Raw genomic sequence first — 24565 nt, forward strand, 5'->3', positions numbered from 1 at the left:
TGCATTTTTATTATTATTTAAATATGTGTAGCACCCACTCATTTGAAAAGTTAAACAGTAACCATTGATGTGAACGAAAATGGCTCCAATTAAATCTCTCACAGCCCGGCTCATCTCTGTCACTATTAGGCACATCACCATCTTTCAAAGAGCCCATTGAAAAGCAGGATAATGGTACATTGAAAACAGATGGAATATGATCAGAATGGCATAACCATCAGATGAAGCAAGCTTGATTTCATATTAAATGATTTTTGATATTTATAAATAAATGTTTTTGTTTTTGTTTTCCTTTTATTTCTAATTCTGAGAGCCAAGTCCTCTTTGCATCAGTTCAAAATGCCAAAGGGAGGGGCCGGAATCATTTGAAAACCACAACTTTGGATTGCCGGCATATTTTCTCCTGCCCGGCATTGCACTGTGTGGTACATGAACAGGCCATCCTTGTCTTACATTTCACCTCATCCCTGAAAACGCTCATTCCAGAAAAGGGATGATCTGTCTTATTTGATAAAAGCCTATATTTCAGGTTGTTCATCAAGTAACCATATAGATTGAACCTGGACAAGATATGAGTTGCTCAACCAACTGACATGATCCTTTGATAGAGGTTCATGGACACCAAGCTGATATTTATAAAGAGTTCTGCACAGTGAATTTGACTTCCACCACGCTTACACATTGTACAATGACATGGTCAGATACCCAGGGAAGGTTGGAGGGATTGGAGCTATGCTTGCTACTGTGGTGTATGTAGTGAGGTGCGGCGTGTCTACATGTGTTTGCTTCCACTGTAAGCAACAGTATCTGCTTGTCATAATTTCAGCCAATACAATTTGTTTTGTAATTGTAGAGTATTCAGTTATTGAAAGACATTCTTCTCTCAGAAATAAATGTTCTAGTAATATTTACGAGATATGGTCATAATTCATCTTGGAGACTTTATACATGTATACCTCTCAACTTTAGCAGTCACAATGCCTTTATTGAATATACCTAATTTATACCTAGTTTATTCTGGAGTTTGCATGTATTTTGCAAGCCAAAATGAACAAGCATGTTACATTTTTCATGATCCACTGTTTTGACTTGGTAAAAAAGGTTATATTTTTTGAATTAGTGTCACATTTTTCACACACACACACACACACACACAAAGTGTGACAGTATATAATTCTGTTCCATCAGAGATCTTAAGTTCCATAACAAATCTGAGGGGCCAAGTTAAAAGTTGATGAAAGTGCCTGAGATGGGGCCCTTGGCTAGCTCAGAGCCCCAACTATGAACACAGACCTCCAGAGCTATAAATAAAACCCCAGTGGTATTTCAGCAGGGCTCTGTGAATGAGTTATTTACCGCTTATGACAGACAGACATGCACACAGGCCTTTGCAGGCCTTGGGTTATGCCTGCGGGGCATGGATGAATAGACAGAATGGAGCTGTCCACAGACTCACACACGGGGGCTTTCTCTGAATCATGTGACCGGGGATTTCGATGGCCCCCCATCTTGATTGTGCCGACATGGAAACAAAAAGGCTAGTGTCTGCCACACAACTCTGCAGTGTTATCACGGGCTGCTGCCAAAAAAATGACCTTTTTATTTTTAGACCTGAGCATCGCGGGGCATCGTGTCTCCGAGGTCTCCCGGGCCGTTTGTCCAGAAAACACCCGGTAACCTGTTTGCCTGCAGCCGGCAACCACCTGTGAGGCTGGCCAGACTAGGGACTCCCTCTGTTCCAGTTCTAAAGGTCCTGGGGTTTTGTGTATGATTAACTTTCTTCCAGCTCAACGTGGCGGTTGGCGGGGCTGGTCAGGTTTGACGCGCTTTGTTTTGGCAGCTCTCTTCAATGCTCGGACCCAAGCTGTCACCTTGCCAGTCGGCTCAGTGTCTCATTGAGTCATGCTTGGGTAAGAAGAGTTCCCAGCATGCACTTTTTTATATAGGCCTGATGTCTCTTTCGACAACTTGCCAAATGACTAACAATGAGATTCATCTGTACTTTTCTGGAACAGTGGAGCTCTTTGCTTACTGTTGGCAGTGCAGTACTGTAGTTTGTGGATGAATCCCTATGATGCACACACTGTATATGTCCACCTTAGACCTCCAATTGTTGTTTTTTTTCCTCAGGAACTGACATTTTTAGAACTTTATGGAAGGTCCTGTTCTTGTGTTTGTATAAATGCACACATAAAAACCAACGTCCAAGACTGATTCATTCTAAATTTGGAGAATTACCGAATTTAGGAAAATTTAAAAAGGCACAATCATCTCTTTTCTTAATTTGGGGGAATTTTGTGTGGATAATGAGAGGTAATTGTTTAATAGGGACATCTTCTGACATTGTAGAGGAAGAGCCAAATCTATTCTTTTTGAAATGTGACTGAATTAAATTATGGAGTAATTATTCTTCCCCAGTGCAATGCAGCACTTCACCTCTAGAGCTGCATTCACAGTACAGAATGGAAAACTACATTCATTCTAAGCAGAACTTTGGCAAGGGAGACACGTTGTTGAACGCATGCAAATTCTTCAAGCAATTCCTGATGGAATTTCTCGAAAGGGGAAAGGGGTGGAGGGGTAGGGGGGGGTTCAACGCAGTGAAAGGGCAATCCAGATCTTGCTTTTGTTGGTGGAAAAAAAAAATCTCAGGACTGTGTCTACTTTCCCAGATTATCTAATTTGGCTTTTGTGTGGAATTCTAGCTTGGGGTTCTTTTCAAGTGAACAAGAGATGGTCTTGTTAGCCCGTCCAAGCTCCCGAAACAAGAAGATAGAAGGCAGATATAAATCATAATAATTCAGAGGCACAAAAATTCACTTATGGGTCACAGCTTATTCATTCAGTGGAGACATGGTTCTGCCTTGTCCCAGGCGCCCGGCTTCGAGAATGCAGCTCCGTCTTGTGACTTCGGAGGTCAGGGAGAGAGAGGGAGGGAAAAAAGGAATGACATCACCGACTTTGCATGCATTACAATTCTAACACAGTGGCACCTTGTGTTCTTACTCTGCCCTCTCTGCTCCGAGAGCCAGGCGCTGTAATCTGCTCTCTGTTCTCTGAAAGAATACCTTTCTTCTCTCCTTTTCCTCCGAGCCGCTGGATTCAGTGGGGGGAGAGAGCCGCTCGATCTGATGATGAATGGTGCTTGACCCCCTGGACCTGTTCCTTCGAACGTCACGGAAGACCAATTTAACACGAGACCTCGACCGAGGGGGTTTCGGTGGCATTGTTCACGCATTTATGGAGAAAAAAAGGAAATAAACCCACCCCCACACAAAAAACAGGGACAAGTTATGTTACTTGAACGCCATCACCGTCGAGGTAGATGATTAGGTGGAACGACTGTGTGAATGTGTTTTGTGTTTGGCATCGGCGGGCGGGAGCTGAAATCGTTTGTGGAAACTCGGGTGGTGCCCGTACTGCCTGGAGGGGTAACCCGTAGCTCGTAGCATGCATTCCAGAGCCGCAGGTTGCCCGAGAGGGCCCTTTGTTTAGGGCCTGAATATGATTAATTGCACAAAGCAGCAGTTATGGCGGGATTAACATTTAGCTGGGCCTGTCAAGTGGTCAGTCTGCGACGGCAAGCTAATTGAATGGCTGGTTGCCCATTGTGCCACAGAGCAGGACTGTAAAAGGGAGACGGGTCTCCCTCATTTCATCTCTTTCACTCGGCTTGGGCCGTGCATTGACCCACTCTCCCACCACCAATCAAGGCCCTTTTCTCTGAACGTTGTCGTGCCTTCCATGGCTGCTGTGCAAAGTTACCTTTGTATTGCAGCCTGCCTTGGCATATAGAATGTTTTTTTACATCCATTTGTGAAAGGTCATTTAAGTATATTTTGAAGTTCTTCTTGATTGGTTTCTATATACTCTTTATGATCTTTATGTACTTTTTCTGCATAATGCTTTCATGGTGAAATGTAAGGCTTTGCTATATTTTTTTAATCTTTGAATAGAATGCAACCAAAAAAATTCATATACCACCAACAGAACACTGAATCAATAATACTTCAAGTACACTCTAAACAAATGCACATTAAACTTCTCTTACGTTCTCAACTAATTGAACTAGACTGTTGACCCTCTTAAATGCCATATAGCGATTTATAAAAATCCACACTCAAATCATTCATGTGGTTTCTGATGCTAAGCCAAACCGTTTCTCTTTGCTGGGAACAAACACATAAATATCATAAGTTTGCTCTGTGTGTGCGAGCTGAGGTCCAACAAGAGAGATTTAGGAAATTCTTAGCATTGATGTTTGGTGACTTTCATGGCTTCACTTATCCAGTATGCAATCATAAATATATGGAGTATGTAAACTGCTTGACAGAGGTTGGTCACACCAAGTGCCACGGTGCTATGGGAACCTTTACGGCCACACAGAAAGGATAAAGTCATTTCTTAGGTCGCACAGCAATGGGGACCATGGGAAGAGCAGCAGCTGTTTGGCTGGTGGAAATGACAGTCCCTCATAAATGGTCTGGCAGGAGGTCGGGAGGCAAGTGATTCAATCAGGAAGAGGCTCAATTGTTTTTTAAGAAGGGGGAAGAGACGTGGGAGGTGGAGGGAGCTGTGTCCTGGTGTGTGGGGACATATCAAAATATTTGACAGACTTCAGTGACATGAACCCCCCCCCCCCCCCCCCCCTTTAACACTGCAGTATCCCGCTCGTTAATCCCCCAGACCTCCTTGTGTCTTTGTTTAGGCACCAAGTGTTCAAAGGCAGCCCTTTAGGACAGAGTCAGTCTGCATTAATACCATAAAATCAAGGGCCATTGGTTCCTCAGTTTTGACTGAAAACAACTTGGTAATTTTCAGCTGGGAAAGAAAGACAAATATTTCATTTTCTATGGCCACACAACCAAGCAATGTTCTGCATTTTAAGGGTGACAAAAAGAGAGTATTAGCTTTTAATATAGAAGGGCTGTGTCAGTTATGTTTACTTTTCCATTCCTACTTTTCCCCATCACTTCCTAATTTTGAAACACTACAAGTAAACAATCTGCAAATTGACTCGTAAATTCAGCTCTTCAAGTTCTAACATTTTCTTTCTGCTTCGGGGTGGATTATCAGAATTCGAGTATGTCACAATGCAGAAGTGGTAGACAATGAGTACTGAATATTGTCAGTCTGTGAAATCTACAATAAGTATGACCAGGTTCAGAAAATGCAAGAATATGCATGGAATACATAATGTGCCAACAATGGTGCACCCAACTGCAGGATCTTACAATGCTGTACTGATTGCATGATTTACAGCATGGTGAGTTGAAGCATTTTATCACAGACCGTCATGGATGGTGGATATTGATGTACTTACAAGCATGATATGTTACTTTTTCATTAACATAAACTTGATGCTGTGGGAAAAAAAAAACATTCTGTACCAAGCCTAGTATTTCTTTGTATTGAACATATTGATGCTTACTTTTCTCCTTTGATGTTGTTCAGCTGTTCTGTGCCAGCATAAAATGCAACTAAAATGATGTCTTTACCTCTTAAGTGAATACAATAGCATGATACAATAGGCTTGGGAGGAAGGACTAATGTCTCTTTTTCAATAGGCATGTTTTGCATATCATTTTATTACACCGGGTAGGTTTCCTCAAGCCTCAAGGCCCGTCTCGGGCTGACAATGTCTTGCACCACACAGAGATCCCCGAGCATCTAAAACTAATAGCCCTGAATCGCTTTCTGCCCTGCTGCTAATTTCCTCACCAGTGCATTATGGGAATTAATGTACCTGACATGCTGTGTCAGAGGCAGCAGCTCTTTGTGTCCCCCTTTATATTTAGTCAGAAGCATTTCTGCAGATGGCATTCTGTTGAAAATCATTCCCCTTTCCTGAGAGAGAGAGAAACAGAGAGAAAGAAAAAAAAACCTGCAGCGCTAAACCTCTAGGTGCATACGGCTGTTAACGCTCGCAGATGATGGTAGGCAAACATTAACATAATAATTAGTGTCGTGTAATTGTTTCATTAAAACCGGTTGTTCCATTGCTCCTCGTGTTTTCCCAGAAGACGAGCTGGATTTGGACGACAGCCAGTGGGAGGACGTCCACGTCGTCACCGGCGCGCTCAAGATGTTTTTCCGGGAGCTGCCGGAGCCGCTGTTCCCATTCCGCTTCTTCGAGCCCTTCGTGGAGGCGATAAGTGAGTAGGCCTCATTTTTCATCTTCCCATTAACAATTGATGTCCTCGTTTTTTAAACAGGCGAGGCATCGGGAGGGTAAGTGAAAAAGGACCCGCGCTTATTGCTGCTTGTCATTTTAATAAAGGAATCCGGCTGCGGTTGTGGGTTTCAGTGCATTTCATTATATTTTTTGTTTGTTTTTTTTTTTGTTTTTTTTTTTTTACGAATGTTTTTGGCAATGGTGGTGGTTAATTCTTCAAAATTATTCAGAGCTGGAAAAAAAACACACTCCATGAAACTACGCATGTGGAGGAAGTGTTGCGCTGGTGGCTTTTTACTGCTGAGCTGGGTACCAGATCTGTTTTTTGGGGTTGGGGTGGGGTTTTGAGGTAGGGATACCCTGACCAGCGGAATGTCAGCTGTGGTGGACAGCAGGGCACCACAGATGTGAAAATGTGCAGCCCTCCCATTGGGCAGCTGACATATGACACAAGGACTTAACAGACAACAAATATCGTTTTGTTGTTGCTCATTCAATCAAGGATAATTCCACACAGTCCGGCTGAACCATAAACGCAACAACAATATTACAATGTTATTTTTGTAACATATTCATTTTCCTGAATATTTATTTTCCATATTCAGAAGAAAACTATTTAGAGAAACTCAAGCCATGAGTTGGGTTGTTTCTGTGGATTGTTTTACGTTGTTTTATTTACAACAAGTTTATATTCTGAAAAAAGACATTTAGGGCATGTATTTGTTTGCTTGTAGTGAGGAAGGCTTTTGTCCCCTCTGAGTTTTAGACAACTTCAGATGAAGCGTCTGCTCTGTTAACTGAAGCAGTTACTGCCGCTTTCTACCTTGCTGCTTCCTAATGTAACCATTAGGGGGCGCACTTCTCATGGGATCAGAGCTGGAACAAATAGCAATCACTGCACGCAGATGACATTCAACCACACTAGTTTAACACTAAATAATTTGGGTGGGAATGTGACATTTTATCTGTTCTCAGAACTTCAAAGACCATTTCCCTGAGATGTTAATCACAGTGCATCCAATCAAGATTAATGATCTCAAATAAACCACAGATCACATTCAGATGCTCCATGATTCAATAGTTCTGGTGGAGGAGATGCATATACATTGCCATAGTGAGTTTTAATGTGTTCATTTTCATTTTTCCCTAAAATGCATACAGTTCTCTGTACAAAAAAACCACTTCACTCCTGTTGGCAAAGTGTCAACAAATTTACTGTGTCTGGAAAAAGGGGACAATTTTTAAAGCCGCAGCCCAGCCTGTAATTTAGCAAACATACATAAACAGATCAATGTGTAAAATATGAGCATACTGTTTGTTTCCCAACAGCGGCTGGAGATAAGCACACTGTAGCTTAGAAATCTCCTCAAAGGCTTTGATTGATTGAGTCATGCAACACAATTAACTTCCTGAGGCCTATCTATCAATCAACATCCTGAAATTTGCCTGGTAGATCATGTTTGTACCATTTAGAAATTAACACTGTCATCCATCTGTAGGGGAAAATTTCAAATGACTGCCTGAGCTATCTGATTCAAAAAATGAAAAAAAAAAAAAAAAAAAAAAAACTTGTGCAAAATAATTCTTTATTCTTCATGTTCCTACTTTACACATTCATTTTCATTCTGGTCCTGTATACCATAACCAATATAAATTTACAATGCGAAATACTGGCTGTTCAACACAAATTCAGTGAATACAGTTCGGTTCATGTTTTAATTTCCTGTTTTTGTTTCAGTCCTCTGCCTCAACAGTAAAAAAAAAAAGTAAAAATATAACAATTATTATTATTATTATAAGAGAAGAGGAGAGGAATAAGTATATAGGTAAAAGCAATAAAAATACATAAACTGAGAATCAGATTGCACAACACAGTAAATCAGGAAAAATAAAAGCGGGAAAAGCAACGGTAATCACCATCGGTAACGTGAGACAAAGGTCCGTGGAGAGTTTTTGGAACTGGCCACCATACTGCGCTAGGAAAATCCCAGTCTTCCCAGGAGCAAAATTCATCATTAACAGGAGCAAGAAAGCTGGTATCAGCTGTCCTGGGTTAACAGGCAGTAGAGCACTTCTGCACGGTCAGATAGGTCAGATAGACACAGCAGGACTTGATTACTCAAAGCCCGGTAAGTCAGCAGCAAGACACTGTCATCAGCCCTGAACTTGAAAGAGAGGGAACCAGTGTAGTTTAAGCAATACAGTGGTAATGTGTTAACTAGAAGTTTAGATGCTGTGCGATTACCTCATTCTAAATCTACTGTTAATTCTGATTGCTTATAGTCTTCAAATTTCCCCAAATTTTGAACTTATAGCCACAACACTCTCACCACCCTTTCCTCCTCGTTCTAAGGAGTGGACATGAAATGAATGGCCATCTGAGGTGACAACGACAGCCAAGCCATAAACACTGGTGCCGGGTCCTTACAGACCCCCCAGCTTCAAAAGCAGTCCCCAAATACTCTACGTGTTCATGCATTTATCTGCATTGCCCTAAATGTGAGCTTGCCAGCTCTCTCATGTGGGTGATAAAGCTAATCCTGTTAATGTCTGCTTTTTTGTGTAATATTACACCTCTTGAAATTTTCACTTCAAGGCAACTCAAGGCAAGCAAGCTCAGGAGCGCCTGGTCCTGGTCTTGGTGATTCATTGAAGGGGGGGTGGGTTGGCAGATTACTTTGCTCTGAATATGTAAAGCAGGCCCCATCTCTGGCACTTACAAAGAAATTACCAGAACTATCTGACCAATGAGCAGTCTCCCCTGTGGTGAAATAGACCCGGATGTGTGGAGTGGCACTGCGGCCGTGCGCGGATTAAATCCAGAGAGTCGCGCTTGTGCCTGGAGCCTCTGCGTCCCATCGGGGGGACGACACTGATGCGGACGCTGCAGGGGACTTACTCCGTAATCCATCAGCGGTCACGCCAAACCCCTCAGTGAGCAAAGTCTCTTCAAACTAAAAGTCCATGTGAAAGTGATACCGGTCTTCTTAACTCACCTCACCGCCCCCCCCCCCCCTTCCCCATATTGCCAGAAACCCCACTGCAGGATCCTAGACCACAGTGTGATTTTACATGATCTGGACTAGAGGGTGGGCAACCCTGACTCAAGAACAGTTTGTTGGTTCCGGGTAAATATTAAAATCCTGAACACCTTGATCACATGATCAGCGGCATGAGTTTAGCCCTAATAAAGTGATCCAGTTCCTTGATTAAGAGCTCAGATGGGACAGACACTGGTGGAATCTCCGTCACTCCAGGATCAAGGCACCCTACAAAAGACTAAACAGAGTGGAAGAGGGGAACATTGTCCCACAGGCAATAATCTAGTTTTATAGTCTAGTCTTGTTTACTAAAAAAAAAAAAATTCTCTTCTCCTGCCAATAAATGTATCACATTTTTCACTTACTGTAGGAACTCTGGCAGCTGAAGTGTAAAAGGAGAGGCTTAATAGCAGGGCTCTGTTGTTTTTATGTGTCTGGCAGGGCAATATGCTGTAACCAACACGTAACAAGTAAACCACTATATATACGGCTATTGTGAGTTGGTCCAGCTCTTCTCTTTATGAACCCTACCTTGGGAGAACATGCGATGAATTAATTTTTTTTTTCTCTCTTTATTGTGCTGTACAGTCACAGAGATCCACACTATATACACAGCTCAATTGCAGATCCAAACTACTGAAAGTAGTGGTTTAGTTTTATATATTCATGTAACCATTTAGACATGCCAGTAGAGTGTAAACATTCTTCTTTGAACATTTTACGAGAATGCTGAGCAAAAGGCCTCCAGATTCTCCTTTAGGGAGATGCATCTTCATCCATCATCCTCTAAGCTTCCTCTGTGACTTACTTCAAATTAGTTGACTCATTCTGTCTTTGCCATAATATTAAACCAAGTAAATAAGCTGCAATAAACTGCGGCAGTGGCTTTTTAATGGGAAAACCTTTAGCGGTGTTCATTCTTGACTGAAAGAGGAAAGAAATATTCACTTTAGTGACACCTTTCCTGTCAGGCAGGACTGGTTTCCACCCATAAAATGCACCCCCACCACACTTCCGCCCCTCTCCCACACCACCCAATTGGGCTGTGGGCAGGAAGCATGGCCCACAGCCTCGCCCCCACACTGTGGAACCACAGTTACCAATGCAGATCCACAGCAGTGCTCTTCTCTCCTGCTCTCACCATCACTTTTCCCCTTTCTCTCTCTCATCATGAGAGCAAATTCTTTCTGTGTTCCCTGTATCGTTCTCACAGATAAGGACCTGTGAACCATACTGTCAAATGGAGAAAGTTAGGCCGAAGTGAAGCCCTAAAATGTAGCAAGCATTAACTTTCTATCAATTCTGGGGTTTTTTTCTGAATTAATTAATTTAGGTCATATATTAAGTCAAAGACCTACGTACATGAATTTTCTGATATAATGATGGAAAAGGGAATCTTTCCCATCCATTTGCATTTGTTTTTCTCAACATGAACCAAGCACACGCTGGCAAAGCGGATTCTGTTTGTTTCCTTCACCGAGGCTGAACACTGTGGGTCTTTTGTTCTCATTGCAGGCCTCTCATATCAGCATCCAATGCTGTCCACATTGCTCAGCCCAAGAGGGGTCACTGACAAACAGCGTCCTGTAGCCTACCCCCAATCCACCCCCCGCCCCCCCCCCACTTCATCTCCCATCCCAAAATTCCCACTCCAGTACTGGGGAATTCCTCCAGCATAAAAGGGCATGGCCAGTGCTTGAACCCCCCGACAGAGGCTGTCACCGGAAAGTCCGGCTCCAGTCACTTTTTTTTGTTGGTCTGACTTGTCTCAATCAGTCTGTGATGGACGTGCCCAGAACTCCCTGGCTCTGGATTGCCTGACCGTTACCAGCATCATGAATAAATCATGTTAGCTGTTGGGGACTGTGAGCTTCGATGCGCACGAACGCTGGAATAGTGAGAGGGCCATCTGCAGACTGTGGCTCGGGTTCCACTGACTCCTCTGTGTGTGTGCGTGTGTGTGTGTGTGTGTGTGTGTGTGCGCGTGTGTTTGTGTGTGAGGGCCAGCAGACTAAGGCCTGCTGGGAGAAAAGGGCTGCCTGCTGCCCCACTTTCACCCCCGCGTCAGTAACAGGCCATCTGATGGACTTGAGACCACTGTCACATGTCTAATTCTGGACCCACGTCCCAACTCCAGGGACAGAGCCTTTTCCAAAAAAACGCAGGTCAGCCAATAATAATGAGTGTGGAAAATTTTAATTAGGATTGTGCGCAACCTGGGTCAAGATGGTGAAATGTTAACCTTGTCAGCGCTGCTGTTTTATGTCTTTTTCCATTACTGACTTTTACAACCGTGTATCTATTATTTGATGGAATATCAGTGAAAGTTTGGTTTGTGAAGAGAGTTCATTTAACTGGCACAAGTGTTTGGGTATGTTCTGCATCCCTCAGTGAGCCTTTGCTCAGAATAAACCTTCTCAGGATCATTCCCATTTTTGTGCCTTTAGCAAACAAGAGCCTAGTCAGTTTGAACTAGGTCCATCACAAAGCCCTCGCATTCTCATTTTACATAAAGAACAATACCGAAATTAATACACCATGTGCCCCATGGTACCAACACCCTTTTATCTGCACTGAAACAGTTCCCAAGTATCATAATTTGGCAAAGAATATTTACACATCAGATCCTGGGACAAAATACCCATGATGCTGTAGTTGCTTACATCTCATTACTTGGATGAGCAAGAGTATGGATTGTTAATGCTGATCGGTTTCAGACCAAGTTTGGGCCTCTAATTAGTACTGCAATGTCCCTTCATAGCAGGGGATGTAATTAGCTTTTCCTCTCATTCACAGCTAAATGGGGGAGGGGCATTGCAAACACGTAGTAGTCTTCATAGAGAGACTGATTTTTAATTAGGAGAATTAACGGATGCACTGTAAATCTTTCATGAAGCGGCACAATAAAGAAAAGAAGAATCTTAAATGCCAAATGAAGGCGGTGAAACAAGAATGTACAGTTAATAATAATTAATTCTATGAATTCTGACTATATGGAAGAGAGTATGCAGTAAGACAACCGACATGGATCTGTCCCAACAATTAGGCTGTGAAACAGATTTAAGGATGGCTCTGCACATATTTTGATTAAGATCGAATCACTCACTATTTGAAACGCCTGGCATATCCTCTGGTCTGTAGACTTCTATGTCAAAGATGAAATCCTTGCATGTCCTGTGGCAGAGGAAATGGCAGTGTGGCATTCCTTTCCTTTTTCTTACTTTATAATAAGAAAAAATAAATGAATAACTGAAATTCATAAATAAATAAACAAAATTGACCGACACAATATTTCTCCTCCTTTGCATCGCAGCTCTTCAGCTACAATGATCAAGTTTTAGCAAAAAAAACGAACAAACAAACAAAAAAGAAATAAACACAAAGAATGGAAAAAGAAAACAATGGTTAGTTACGTTGCTCATTAATCATGCAAAAACAAACATCACAAAGAATAGGTAATTTCGCACACAAAAAGAATAAGTAATTGGGAATACACATACTGTACCCAAGTGGTCAAATTATTTATGCATAATGCAAAATGGAATTGGGCCTGCATTTTTTAATTGCAATTAAAAGCCTGCCTTTTTACCTGTCACTGAGTACTGTAAGTACGCTGCAGTTACAAGAGGTTAGAGTTTAAAAGTTTTACATTTAAAATTCCTTAGGGAACACCAAGAGTCCCGGTGAGGCACAGACACGCACACATATATGTATGTATATATAGCTTGGAATCAAGGGAATGTGTTTTTCTATACATAATTAATAAGAACAGGATGTTCTGAGGTTTGCCTGTTTCAGTAACTGCAAAAGAACTGACTTATTCTTGGCCGTTGCCGTGCCATCTCGATTCTCTATCGTGCTCTTAACAGGTACCGCAGCTAGTGGCTGTGCCTTAATCCTTACTGGCATCTGTATCATTTCTCTTCATGGCATAGCCACTAAGAAAGGGGCAGCGATTCTCCAGCAGGTCTTTGCTCTCGACTGTAGGTCCCGCTGCTTTGAACAGCTCGAGTTCTCCCTCAGTTTGGCTGCTCTAATCTCTCCCGGCACCAGCCACCGTGGAGCCAACATACGACCATCCGAAGGGAGAGCCAGGAAATGAACCTTAATTGCATTCATCGACACGTTTTTTTGTAAGTCTGCGCCTCCCTTCCCCAACCCCCTCGAATGTTTCTTTGCTGGAATTACTGGCATGAAACTACGTCCCTCTCCCAGAAAAAAAAAAAAAAAAAAACTTGAAGAAATTAGAGAATTCCCGGCAACTACCGAAAGTCTGGCCTGGGACGGTGAGGAGCCAGCAGGGCCCCCACTCACATTCATCACTCATAATAAAGCTCTTCGGCTCCTCGACACGGTGGTCCACGGTCGTCCATCACTCCTTATTTAGGACACAACTCTGGCTTTTTCAGTGACAGCAGTGAGGGATTATTGTCATTAGAAGCCGATCACTTGTTTTGATGGCCCTTTTAATGGGGTTGCATTAGCAGAGGTCCCTGGAGGCCAGTTTCGGGGGGGGTGGTGATTAAGCAAGCAGCACATTTGCAAGTCACTAATTGAGACCGCAATGCCAGGAACAGCTACAGAGTGCCCTTACCTCTGTAATCAACTGCAGTTACTGTACAAGATCGCTCTAAAACATTGCCCTACAGAGGAGTGAACCGTAGACAGAACGTGTTCTAATACACTGCGTTTTGGGTGTATCAGGGCTCTTTAAAAAGCCATGAGCCCAATTTAGGAGCTAGACGAGCAGGCAACACCAAGTCATTATGAAACTGGGCTCACTTGATCTGACAGAGAACTATAATTATCATGTTTAGATTGGAATCTCAGAATGTGAACGAGTATCTAGATTGATACTCTTTTGGCCTCTGCAACTTTTTTTTCTTCCAGGATTAATTTAATCATCTGAATTTGGAACAAGATGAACTCATGATTATTCAGAATAGAGATCATGATGAGATTGTTTACAGGTTACTGATGGATGGAACTATTGTATTGAGTGTGCAGGGACTGACAGGTGATATTGAAAGTGATGAAAATGTAGAGGTTTTAGAAGTTTGAAGTATATTGTTTCTAGCTGATAGATTATATGCACTTAATGAACAGATTTACAATAAAATTCATGTAACTGATTCACTAACTAATTGATTGACTAATTTTTGGTCATCAGTAACAACTCCCTTCCCATTTTACCAAATAAGCAAGACTTGAAACACACTCATTTGCAATGTATGCAGCACTGTATTATGTGATATGTGAAAGTAATTGGCCTAATTTTCAATGTGGGAAAAAAATAACAAGACAGGAGAGAATAAAGCAATAATCACCTGAGATGAAAATCTGCATTGCCTCTGTGCTGACAGAAATCCCTCACAATTTTTTATTTATGTTTTTTATCCTGCTGTAAATTTTCAAAAGTGGGCCATTAGGCAGATTTGCAGAAGCAAACCGTGAAGCATCCATGTTGTCTTTCCCTGGTAAAAGATACTTTTACATATGATTCCCGAGTGCCCCATGCTCATTAAAAATGTTTAACAACATTTTAATTGAAGGATTAATTACCTTCTGCTGGGTAAAATCTTCCTAAACTCCAGCTAGGGAATCATCCCAAGCAGGCAAAGAAGTAGCTAACAATTGAATAAGAAAGATTCCTGTATTCCTGTGAGTCACTGACAGTTAATGATAGCTCCACCCATTTTGTGATTAATGAAATCTCCGTCTTTCTCCACTGCTTGATCTCATGACTGTTGTGCAAAATACATGTCCACAAAGTCAGTGGGCTGGAGTATCTCCTGAGCGCACAAACTGCCTTTCACACAGTATGCTGAGAGCCATTTCTCTCATTTAAATATTAAATATGTTTCATGTTTAAAAATATGTATGCACTCCATTGATTAGTTACATCTATGTTTGCTCTTAATGGCAGAAAAAACCTCAAGCATTGTGCCAACAACTTTTGTTTTCCATAGCTTCCCATGCCCTGATCCACCTGGTCCATAGTGGGGAGCACACAGATAACTTTCACCCCTCTCTTTCTCCCTGCCTGCTTCCTTGTACTGTATTCAGTGGCGTGTTTGATTAGTTAATCGTCCCTGGCCCTCAGGTGGGGCGAGCTCTCTGGTTCCCATCCCGCCAAGCTGTTCTTTTGGAAGAGAGAGGAGGCAGCTGTGTTTACCGCCTGGGCCCTGGCGCGCGTCTCCCCAGAATCTATTATTCATATTGCGCCGTATCAGAGCGAGATTCGCGGCCACCTGTCTCGCTGACGGGCTCGCCCTTTTGTGAACGCTCCGCTCAAAATTGCACCCGCGCTGATGAATTGGGTTTTTACGAGCGCCACTGACTAACACCGTCGCACAGGGCTGGGGGACGACGGTCTGCGAGTGGTTCCACTGTCAATGGGTAAATGTTTGGCAGATCTCACGGTGTGATGATTTCGAGAAGTATCTGTTTGCTTGGTTTTTAAAGTTTCTCAGTTGCATCATATCAATGCAGCAGATATGCATGTGCGTGTGTTTATGCATAAGTGCGTACTTTTCTTCCATTACATATCTAATTTCATTGCACACTGATTTATCAAATCTTCAGTACAGGCTAAAAAGTACATATTGTTACACGTGGCCTGTTTTCTGTTTGTAGCAGACAAAGGCATGAGATTTCCATGAATACTTTATAGAGTATTCTCACTAGGTGTGTAAACTTACACAAGTGAGAACAATTATCCATATAAATTACAGTGTAACATGATTCATAACTGATAAAGCTTTTATTTAAATTAAAAAGTAGAGATGAAAGCAAAACAAATTACTTTGTAAGTGTTATACAATGTAGAATATGCAAGCTAATCTGAACACTTTATATTTGTGTACATGAAATATATACATGGTCAACAGGATATGGTCTGTTATATAATAATATCATTGTTCTCATTCATCTCAAGTCTAGCATAAGGACTTAGCCTGTGATGTAACTTAATTAGTCCTTTAATTTTAAAAATCAGACTGATTCATGAAAAAAAAGATCCCAATCAACATTTTTGCTAAGAGATTCCAATGTTGGCACATTTCCAGTATTAGTGATTTATATCTAGAGCAATGACCCTGAATAGCTGTTGTGATGTTTGATAGTTACAAAACTATTACCAAAAGAACACAAATGATTAGGACAGTATGCTGAGGTATGCTTAACCTCCTTTAATTGAAAAAATAAGCCAACCATAGTCATGCAAGTCTTCAAACCCCAGGAAAAAGAAAAATCTAGAACTTCTGTTTTAGAGCATTCCCCAGTAGCAAGGTACCATTACCAAACTTTAAAAATGTTATTAATTAAAATGACTCAAAGCAGGTCAATTCCACAAACCCTTTTTAATAGAATGCTTAGAGAAACTCCTCTGTCCCAACCAAAAATGCATGGACTTGGCTTATAGTGTGCTATATAGCAGTGTCAGAGGAAAGGATGCATTAGCTTTCAGTCTAACTCTAAGTCTGCATATTTCATAAGGGACTTCCTGGAAAATGAAAGTTTAGCATATGCTTGAATTATATTTAAGGTAATATACCAGCCATCCAACCTGAACCACACATGCGTTAACAAATATGTTTCATCACACAGAAAAATACCTAAATCAGGATGGATGAATGTCCTAACATTTTCAAATCAAGAGTACTTTATCTTTACGCCCCCTCAAAAAGATTTTAGTGAAATTTTGCCCACTCACTGATAACATGATGATAACAGGAGAACAAAGAGATTTGCATTCCACTGGTGTGAATATAGTGAACATGAGATTATTACGTATCCCTCATTTTCTATAGCATGCCTAATCGTGAATTGGGAAACATACATGTCATGAAAGTGACTAACTTCTGTTTTCTTTGCTTGTTTCCCTGCTTGGTATTTTTAACATAAATGATTGATTAATGCATCTGCAGTTCTGCTTTTGAATTAAGTAGTTGGAAAGCCATATTGGGAAAACAAAACAGTAGAGCTCCTTAAATTTGTAATTAACAAATCTATTACCAATTCTGTGCATTTCTTTAATATGCAGCACTCTGGAAGAGAAGTGCTAATACACAATGGCGGAGGGAAACTCATTTCAGTACTTTGGAGAAATGAGCGCCTTTTAACGGCCTGTGTGCCCCTTATCTGCGTGCCACATTATTGTAATAAGCGCATTCAGAAATTATTTGGCTTCATCTTTTTTTTTTCTTTTTAACAAATCTCAACCTCATTTGCATGCGAGAAAGTTGTCAGCTTAAATCTTTGAAATGCAAAATATATCTCATTTCTATATTTCATCAAGGAGCTTTTTATGTTTAATAAATTACTTAATAAAAAACTCAGATCCTCCAAGACTTTGTTTTTCATTAACTAAAAGCAGAAAAAAAGGAGAAATTTAAAATCTTAATGACAACCTGCAAGATTATTTGCACTTTGCTAATATTTGACTTGATTGGACTTTAATATTGGCACACAAATCCTGATGATAAACTTATACACCAAGCTTTGTTCAAACTAAATAAAGAAATAAATAAAATGTTTACTTGTAATAGAGGAAAACCAAGAGCTTTGTAGATGGTGTGAATGTGTAGCTCAATGTGTATTACTAAGCCAGCATTTAATATAGCCACATGGGAAAGATCTAGAGATTGAACCAACCATGTATGAAGAAGTTCCCTGAATTAACAAAAGATGTGTAAGATACTTTAGACTTTGGGTTTACATTATGCTTACAGCGTAATTCTTACGATCACTATACTGGATTCTGTAACATGACGCAAAAAGACTCGTCACATTCACAAATTAATTATGAGGAATGTCAAGACAAATTAAAAAGTGTGGTTATTGCGTTGGCTGTGCTGTTTAATTTTGGTGGTGCTTAATTGCAGTGCTGTCCAAATTACAATAAACAGACACATTAGTGACATAATGCATTCACCTCAATGCTGCCATACAGAAAGTATTTTTTTTAATATCAGAAAATGTTCATACAGCATGAGAAGAACACTTGCTATTAATTCTGGAATAATATGGTTTGAGATGTTGTGTTTTTTTATCACAGTGTTAGTTTGTATGGGTTTTGTCAACCCCCCACAAGGGAGTTGTTTTAATTGTCTGGTGTCATAACAAGACATTAATCATCAAACCTCCAAAGAATCAAAATTTCCAGCTAATGCCCCATCTATAGTGAACAAACATTGTAATCAAGCTCTTTTAGATCAGTGATGGGCCACATCATTTTTTTCATAAGTTTTTGTGATGCATTTCCTATTTTGTGGTCAATGCAGGTCAAAACAGAGTACATTTGTGAGAGTGGTGGGACATATGTCTGAGAAGCTAGCTTGAAATGGAAAGAAGTACCTCTCAATCCCATTTGTAAAGAGATATGAAAATGACTATTGATCAAATTCAAAAAAGAAATAACCCCACACTCATAAAGAAACCCATTATAGTATGTGAAATCCATTCACATACTATAACGCACAGTGCAAGAAATCACGTTCGGAATGGTCAAACTGAGATTTGCATTAGATATCAAGATGGATCAACTCAATTTAAAAATGCTATCTCTGCCGTCACCTCAGTATTATTTTCATTAAATTGTGCTGATTGTTTAGATGTATTTTATCACTGAAACATGATACCGTTGCTTTATCGTTCAAGGTAATTTTTATAGTTGTCATGTTGTGACCAGGTCTATTCAGTCGAACATTGGTGATCTGCACATATGTTTATGATCACAGTTACTGTTCATTATGAGTGTCAATGGCTTAACTGGGATCAATTGGAAGTTGAAACAGTGCTTCTTTCAAAGTAACTTTCCTCAGAAGAATCCACAGAAGTGGGTATTATCATTAAGAAATGTTTCCCTTCGTCCTCTATTTTCCAACAGTTCCACATCATATTGAACGGCGGCTACTCACATGCTGGGTATTCAGGTGGACTGAAAACTGTGGATATCTCATAGGGCAAGTTTGAGCAGAGGAACAGCACACTGCATTCATTTCAAACCATGTGCTGGAGAACACGTGGCTTTTCTCAGCTCACTTCAGCCCACTAAGGGTCACTGAAAGTGAACCAGGTTGAGTAACGGTTGGGACAATTCCAAATTGAATGAAAAGGGGGGAGGAAAGGTGACCGAGAATTCCAACCATAAAGAATAATCAAAACTAAGCCGCATATGTCGGGTTTTTAACTTCCACCAAATGGTTATCTGCAAATGAGCAATAAGTTTGTAATTTGCAATTGGCAGTTGGGTAAAGGGTTTGATTTTTATCAGAGCCTGTTTTGCTATTTCCTGTACTTGCAGCCAAAGGACGTCAGCATTAATTTAGGCTACTTTAACATTTTCCCTTAGAATATGTAAGTTATAATAAAGTGATCGCTTTCCCAGTGATACTGGGCTACGTAAATATTTTTAAAAATCCTTAAAATCCCTACACTTCTGAAGCACAGTATAATAGATGAAATCAAGTTCCCAGATCCAAACTTGGAATCTCACCAACTGCACATATCGTCCCTCCACCCTATAACAAGGCCCACATTCATATTAATGCGCTTTAGAGGCATTTGATTCTGTGTGCTACGGCGGGGACAGGCAGCTCAAGCCAGATTCAATCATAGGTGTTAAAGAGTAGGACCAGGAGCGCATCAGCAGTTATGTTGGATTTACACTGACCCCGATTGCTCTCGTAAGACTGCATGCCCTGAGTTCAGGAGAAGAGTTTAGCAGAGGGCAAATGCAATGCATTTCCTAGGACAACAAGTTTTAAGGTCTTAAAAAAATCTGTAACTTCTCAAGTGCATTTGCAATCCTTGATTTTGATAAGATTGTCTACACCGGAGCTTACAGGGTTCGGATCTAATGTGAGGCTCAGGGAAAGGAATCAGCCAAAGCCCAAAGAATAGTAATCTGGGTCCAGCATTTCAGCGTGATGGACATAAATAACGCTGTCCTCACCATCTGTCCAGAGAGACCTCCCCAGTCTGTGTCGTGCTGCAGTGGCAGAATAATTAATGGATGGTGTCCCTTGCACCAGCCACGAAGACGGCACCAATCATGATATAATCCGACTGCTGCCCCTTTGTCACGGCCTAATAAAATGTCAAATAAACTTGACAGGCTACAGCGTTTGTTTAATGGAGTGCGAGCTACCTGTTCCTGTGATGGACTGCAGTGGGATGGGAATGCAGTGAACTCAGCCCGGGCAGATGGAATCACCCTCATTGCTACAGTTTGCTTCAGATTCTAGATACTGTGGAGGATGCAACACATAAGCAATGCCCTCAGCCTGTTGTGTGATTATCGATGCAAATGAGTTATTATTATTTTTGACACCTTCAGTGTTGAAACGAGTTGTTTGGAAAACACGCACAGCTGTGCCCCCCCCCCCCCCCCCCCCCCCAAATAGGCGAGATTTATATAATCCATATGGTTTTATTATACTGTATGTTTGTCAAAATATCTGGGACAGTTATGTCACGTCGCACAAAAATATATGGCTAGAGGAGTGTTTCAAAATGATTAGCAGTGCAGACAGGTTGCACCATTCTGTCAGATTAATTTCTCAGGTTATTTTAGACCTTAGAACCTAGGTTGTACTTCTGTTCTTGACCCCCTTCAGCTCCCAATGGTTCAATGAAACGTATATGTACTGTTTGTTTCTCCCTTCAACCACTTAGAAGTTCTTTCAATCAAAGCTCAAAATAAACAGTTTCTTATGTGCATATCTTAACAATCTTATGCCCCTTAGTACAGGGATCCAGAGACAATCCAAACAATGCAAAAACTAAGGGATCCAGTTAATCATGACTAATTCTAAGTTTGCAATATAGAAAAAAGTACTGCACTCAGATACTTTATCCCTGCACTACGGGACATAAGCAGAGGTTCTCTTTAGCTTACTCCACCTGATGTCTGCACCACATCAGAATAGTGGATTAAACACAGTGAAGTGGGGGATGGGGGTGGAGGAGGAGGAGGAGATGATTGACAGACACTGATTCTAGTCTTTTTGTAAGGACCCAAGGGGGTTGGGCCTCTCTGCACCAACGCCGAGAGAAAAATTCTGCATACCATTCAATGAACAAAGGTGGTCAGGGATACTTGGGATCATAGTGAAATACTTTCAAATTCATATGAACACAGAGGTGAGCCACTGTGTATCATCAATGTCATTTTGTACGTGTTAAATACCACAAAGTTTCAAATGAAGCGCGTTTGAATCAGTGGGCGTGTAATCGGGAACATTTCCCATAGGTGCTCTTGATGATAATGAATGGAGCTGTACCTTTGGCAGGCAGATCCTTTTCTCCAAGGGGTGTAGGCAGGAAAGGAAGGGTTTTTTTTTTCTCCCTGCTGCTATGCATCTTAAAACAGCTGGGAAATGGGCTGTGATAATTTGCCATGTAAAGACTCACTATGTGAACTCAGGCCTGTGCTTTTAGGCTGCACCAATACCCAGAGCGTGCTAGATTTGCTTATCTTACAATCAAAGAAGATCCACACTCATCTGTTATTGTTATTTGTTATCATTATGATTATTGTTCTTATTACAAGAGAAGGACTGCTGTATCCACTTTGGGAAAATATCAGAAAGTATCAGTTTAAAAAAAAGAAATACATGACACAAAAGATAAAAGATGCCAAAGGTGATTACAGCAGCCCTTTTGCTTAGCAGACAACAAAATTCACAAGGACTAATAATGAAAAATCTTTTACGTGCATACTGTGCATGATTGTGCGTAACAGTTTTAATTCATTCAAGGTTATGAAAATTGTATATTGTAATATACATTTTAAAATCATGGTGCTGCCGTTTGTGTAACGAGACACATTGGTTCTGAGGCACATGGTATGAATGGAATCATCAAGTCAATTCTGAGGTATCCAGGCTCTATATCAAAGTAGGGTATTTAGGTAGTAGCCAGTATTTGTGAATGAACGCTAATGTTTCACTTGACACTTGCATCTACTAAAGCACTCTCAGTTGCCCTGGAAAATGGCCTCTGCCAGATAAAGAAATGATAAAATAATAATCTTGTTTTAAATGACTAATCAGACCGAATGTGATTATAAATGTGCACGTGCATGTTAAGTGGCCGGATTCTCGTTACTTGAAAGCAAAGGGTCTAATTTCTGGTAGCGCCTGCCCACCACAACCCATTAGCTCTAATTGTCCCTTTTAAGAGAACTTCCTCTTTTTCAATTCCTGTAATTAATCTTGTGTTTTGACCGCGCTCCCCAGTGCATCATGGGAAAAAAAAAGCTCAAGTCGCTGAAAAACCAATGGAAAGATGGAAAAGTGGAACTGTGGCTACTGGGATTCACCTATGGCGAGAGGGCAGTTCTGCGCCCTCTCTGACAGACCACGTTCTGTCTGTGTGCCATTTACTGACCTGGCAATCGTACGGGCATCTGCCGCCTGCCACAGTGCCAGGTCACGGTGTACATACAGACATCTGCCTTCATGGCTCAATGAGGACGCTGTGCACCCGACAGGTCTGTGTTAGCGGGGGCCGGCCCCTGCCAGTTCCTCACGCTAAAGGCCCTAATGCTTCCTGTCAAGCCATTAGCAGTGATACGATCAGCACAGGCCCCGTAATGCCGTCGGGATCCACCTGTGAGAAAGGCGGCTTAACATCAGCTTATCTCCCATCTACTGGAGTAAACCTGGAACCATTTCCTCTTGGCCGCGGGGGCCTGGTGGCCATGCCGAACCAGGGCAGCCAGATCAGGAGGTCGCTGTGCATATTCAAACAAGCAATTAAACTGCCTATGCTGTGAAATACACCATGGTTTTCAGTGTTGATTGGTCCTAAATACTCAGTGGTTATCACTTAAATAACTAAAGTATTGAGGACTCATTAGAGATCCAGTAGAGAGCTAAAGATTAATTTAGGTTTTTCCCAATAATCTTGGTTAATCATACTGAACCACAACAAGAGTGGCTGGCATCTGAACATTTACCAAAACTGTGATGTAATGACATTTTAGGAACCATATTCCTGAAAGACATAACCACCACCCCCCCAACAGTATATAGACAGCTTTGCCAGCAAACCACTATTTTTGGACATTGCTCATGTCCAAAAGCTCTTGGGGATAAAGACAAGATTTACTCCCAGAGATTACCAATCTATCACAAAAAATACCAAATGCCATAAGCATCTGGCATCAGTCCTCCACAGAGAACGAGGCTGCCCTGTTGTGTCCCCTCATCCACAGAGTCCAACCACAAACTGAGGGTAGGCAGTGGAAGGGGGATTGTGAGAATCAGTGGCTGGACAGCTCACTGAACAGGAATTAAAGTGTTGCTGGGGTGCGACTCTGCCATTACCCCAGAGTCCCAATAACTCAAGGGCAGTGGGGGCAGAGCTGGATTTATCCTGGATTACGGTGTCTTTTACCATATTTAAGATATTTAAGACAAAACACAAATGATTGAGAACAATGTACTGAGCTATCACATGACAGTGTATAAGTTCGACATCTGTTTCTAATGACAATTTGCATTAAACTTAAATTGAATCTACACTTATTCTACAATCTACGAGTGAATTTACATTGAAATGAATTTATACTGAATTTAAATCTCTTCTGATAAAATCTAAAACAAATGGCAGCCTCAAAGAATCTTGGTATAGATATAAACAAATAAATAAATAAAATATGTTACATAGACTGTAAAAACCCTTACTGGTTGTGTTCTATCTGAGATAGAACACAGAAGGGCCTCCCAATGTATAGGATCTGTGACAATCCTCATTTTTCACTTTCTTACAATTTTGAGCAGACTGCTGCAAGTTCAGAATAAGGACCACAACTCATTACATGGCAGCAGATAAACCGCTGTAAGATTTTTATTTTTTTCTTAACTCGTTGCCCCAGTATAATAGATACCTGTAAAATTAACTGCATTAGATCTCCTTACCCCCAGATAGAGGAAGTAGGAAGGAAGTTAATCACATTACCAAACATGGCGTGATGGATGCAGTACTTTTCATAGGGGTTAAAGGTCAGGCACCATCCCTAAGGAAGATGGATGAAGCTTAGGCAGGCAGCCAGGCCGTTCTCTTTCTCTCTCTCAGATTTGTTTTCTTTTCTGTAAATCATCTGACTTCCTGTCGCAAGTGCAGTGCTGGTATTGACGAAAGGGAAGAGGTTGATGGTAAATGATAATGGATGGAGCTGCAACCTTATAAAAGTGGGTTCCTGTAACTACTGTCCATTACGGTACAGTGAAAAGTCACTCATGCTACTGCTAAAAAGCAGCCATATTTGTATTATGAATGCATCTCTCTCACACACACACACGCACACACCCTATCTGCAAAACCTTTGCTCTTTGGT

At 41.2% G+C, this 24565-nt stretch overlaps 1 protein-coding gene across 1 annotated transcript in view; it reads left to right on the plus strand.

The window, feature by feature from the left end:
• Positions 1-24565, plus strand: part of arhgap15 (Rho GTPase activating protein 15) — a 122501-nt gene that overhangs the window by 79683 nt on the left and 18253 nt on the right. Inside the window, exon 12 of the mRNA XM_036545474.1 lies at positions 6021-6155. Within this exon, the coding sequence (XP_036401367.1) occupies positions 6021-6155 (135 nt within the window). The remainder of the gene's footprint in view (positions 1-6020; positions 6156-24565) is intronic.

Source organism: Megalops cyprinoides, chromosome 14, assembly GCF_013368585.1.
Source record: "Megalops cyprinoides isolate fMegCyp1 chromosome 14, fMegCyp1.pri, whole genome shotgun sequence".
NCBI classification, from domain to species: domain Eukaryota; kingdom Metazoa; phylum Chordata; class Actinopteri; order Elopiformes; family Megalopidae; genus Megalops; species Megalops cyprinoides.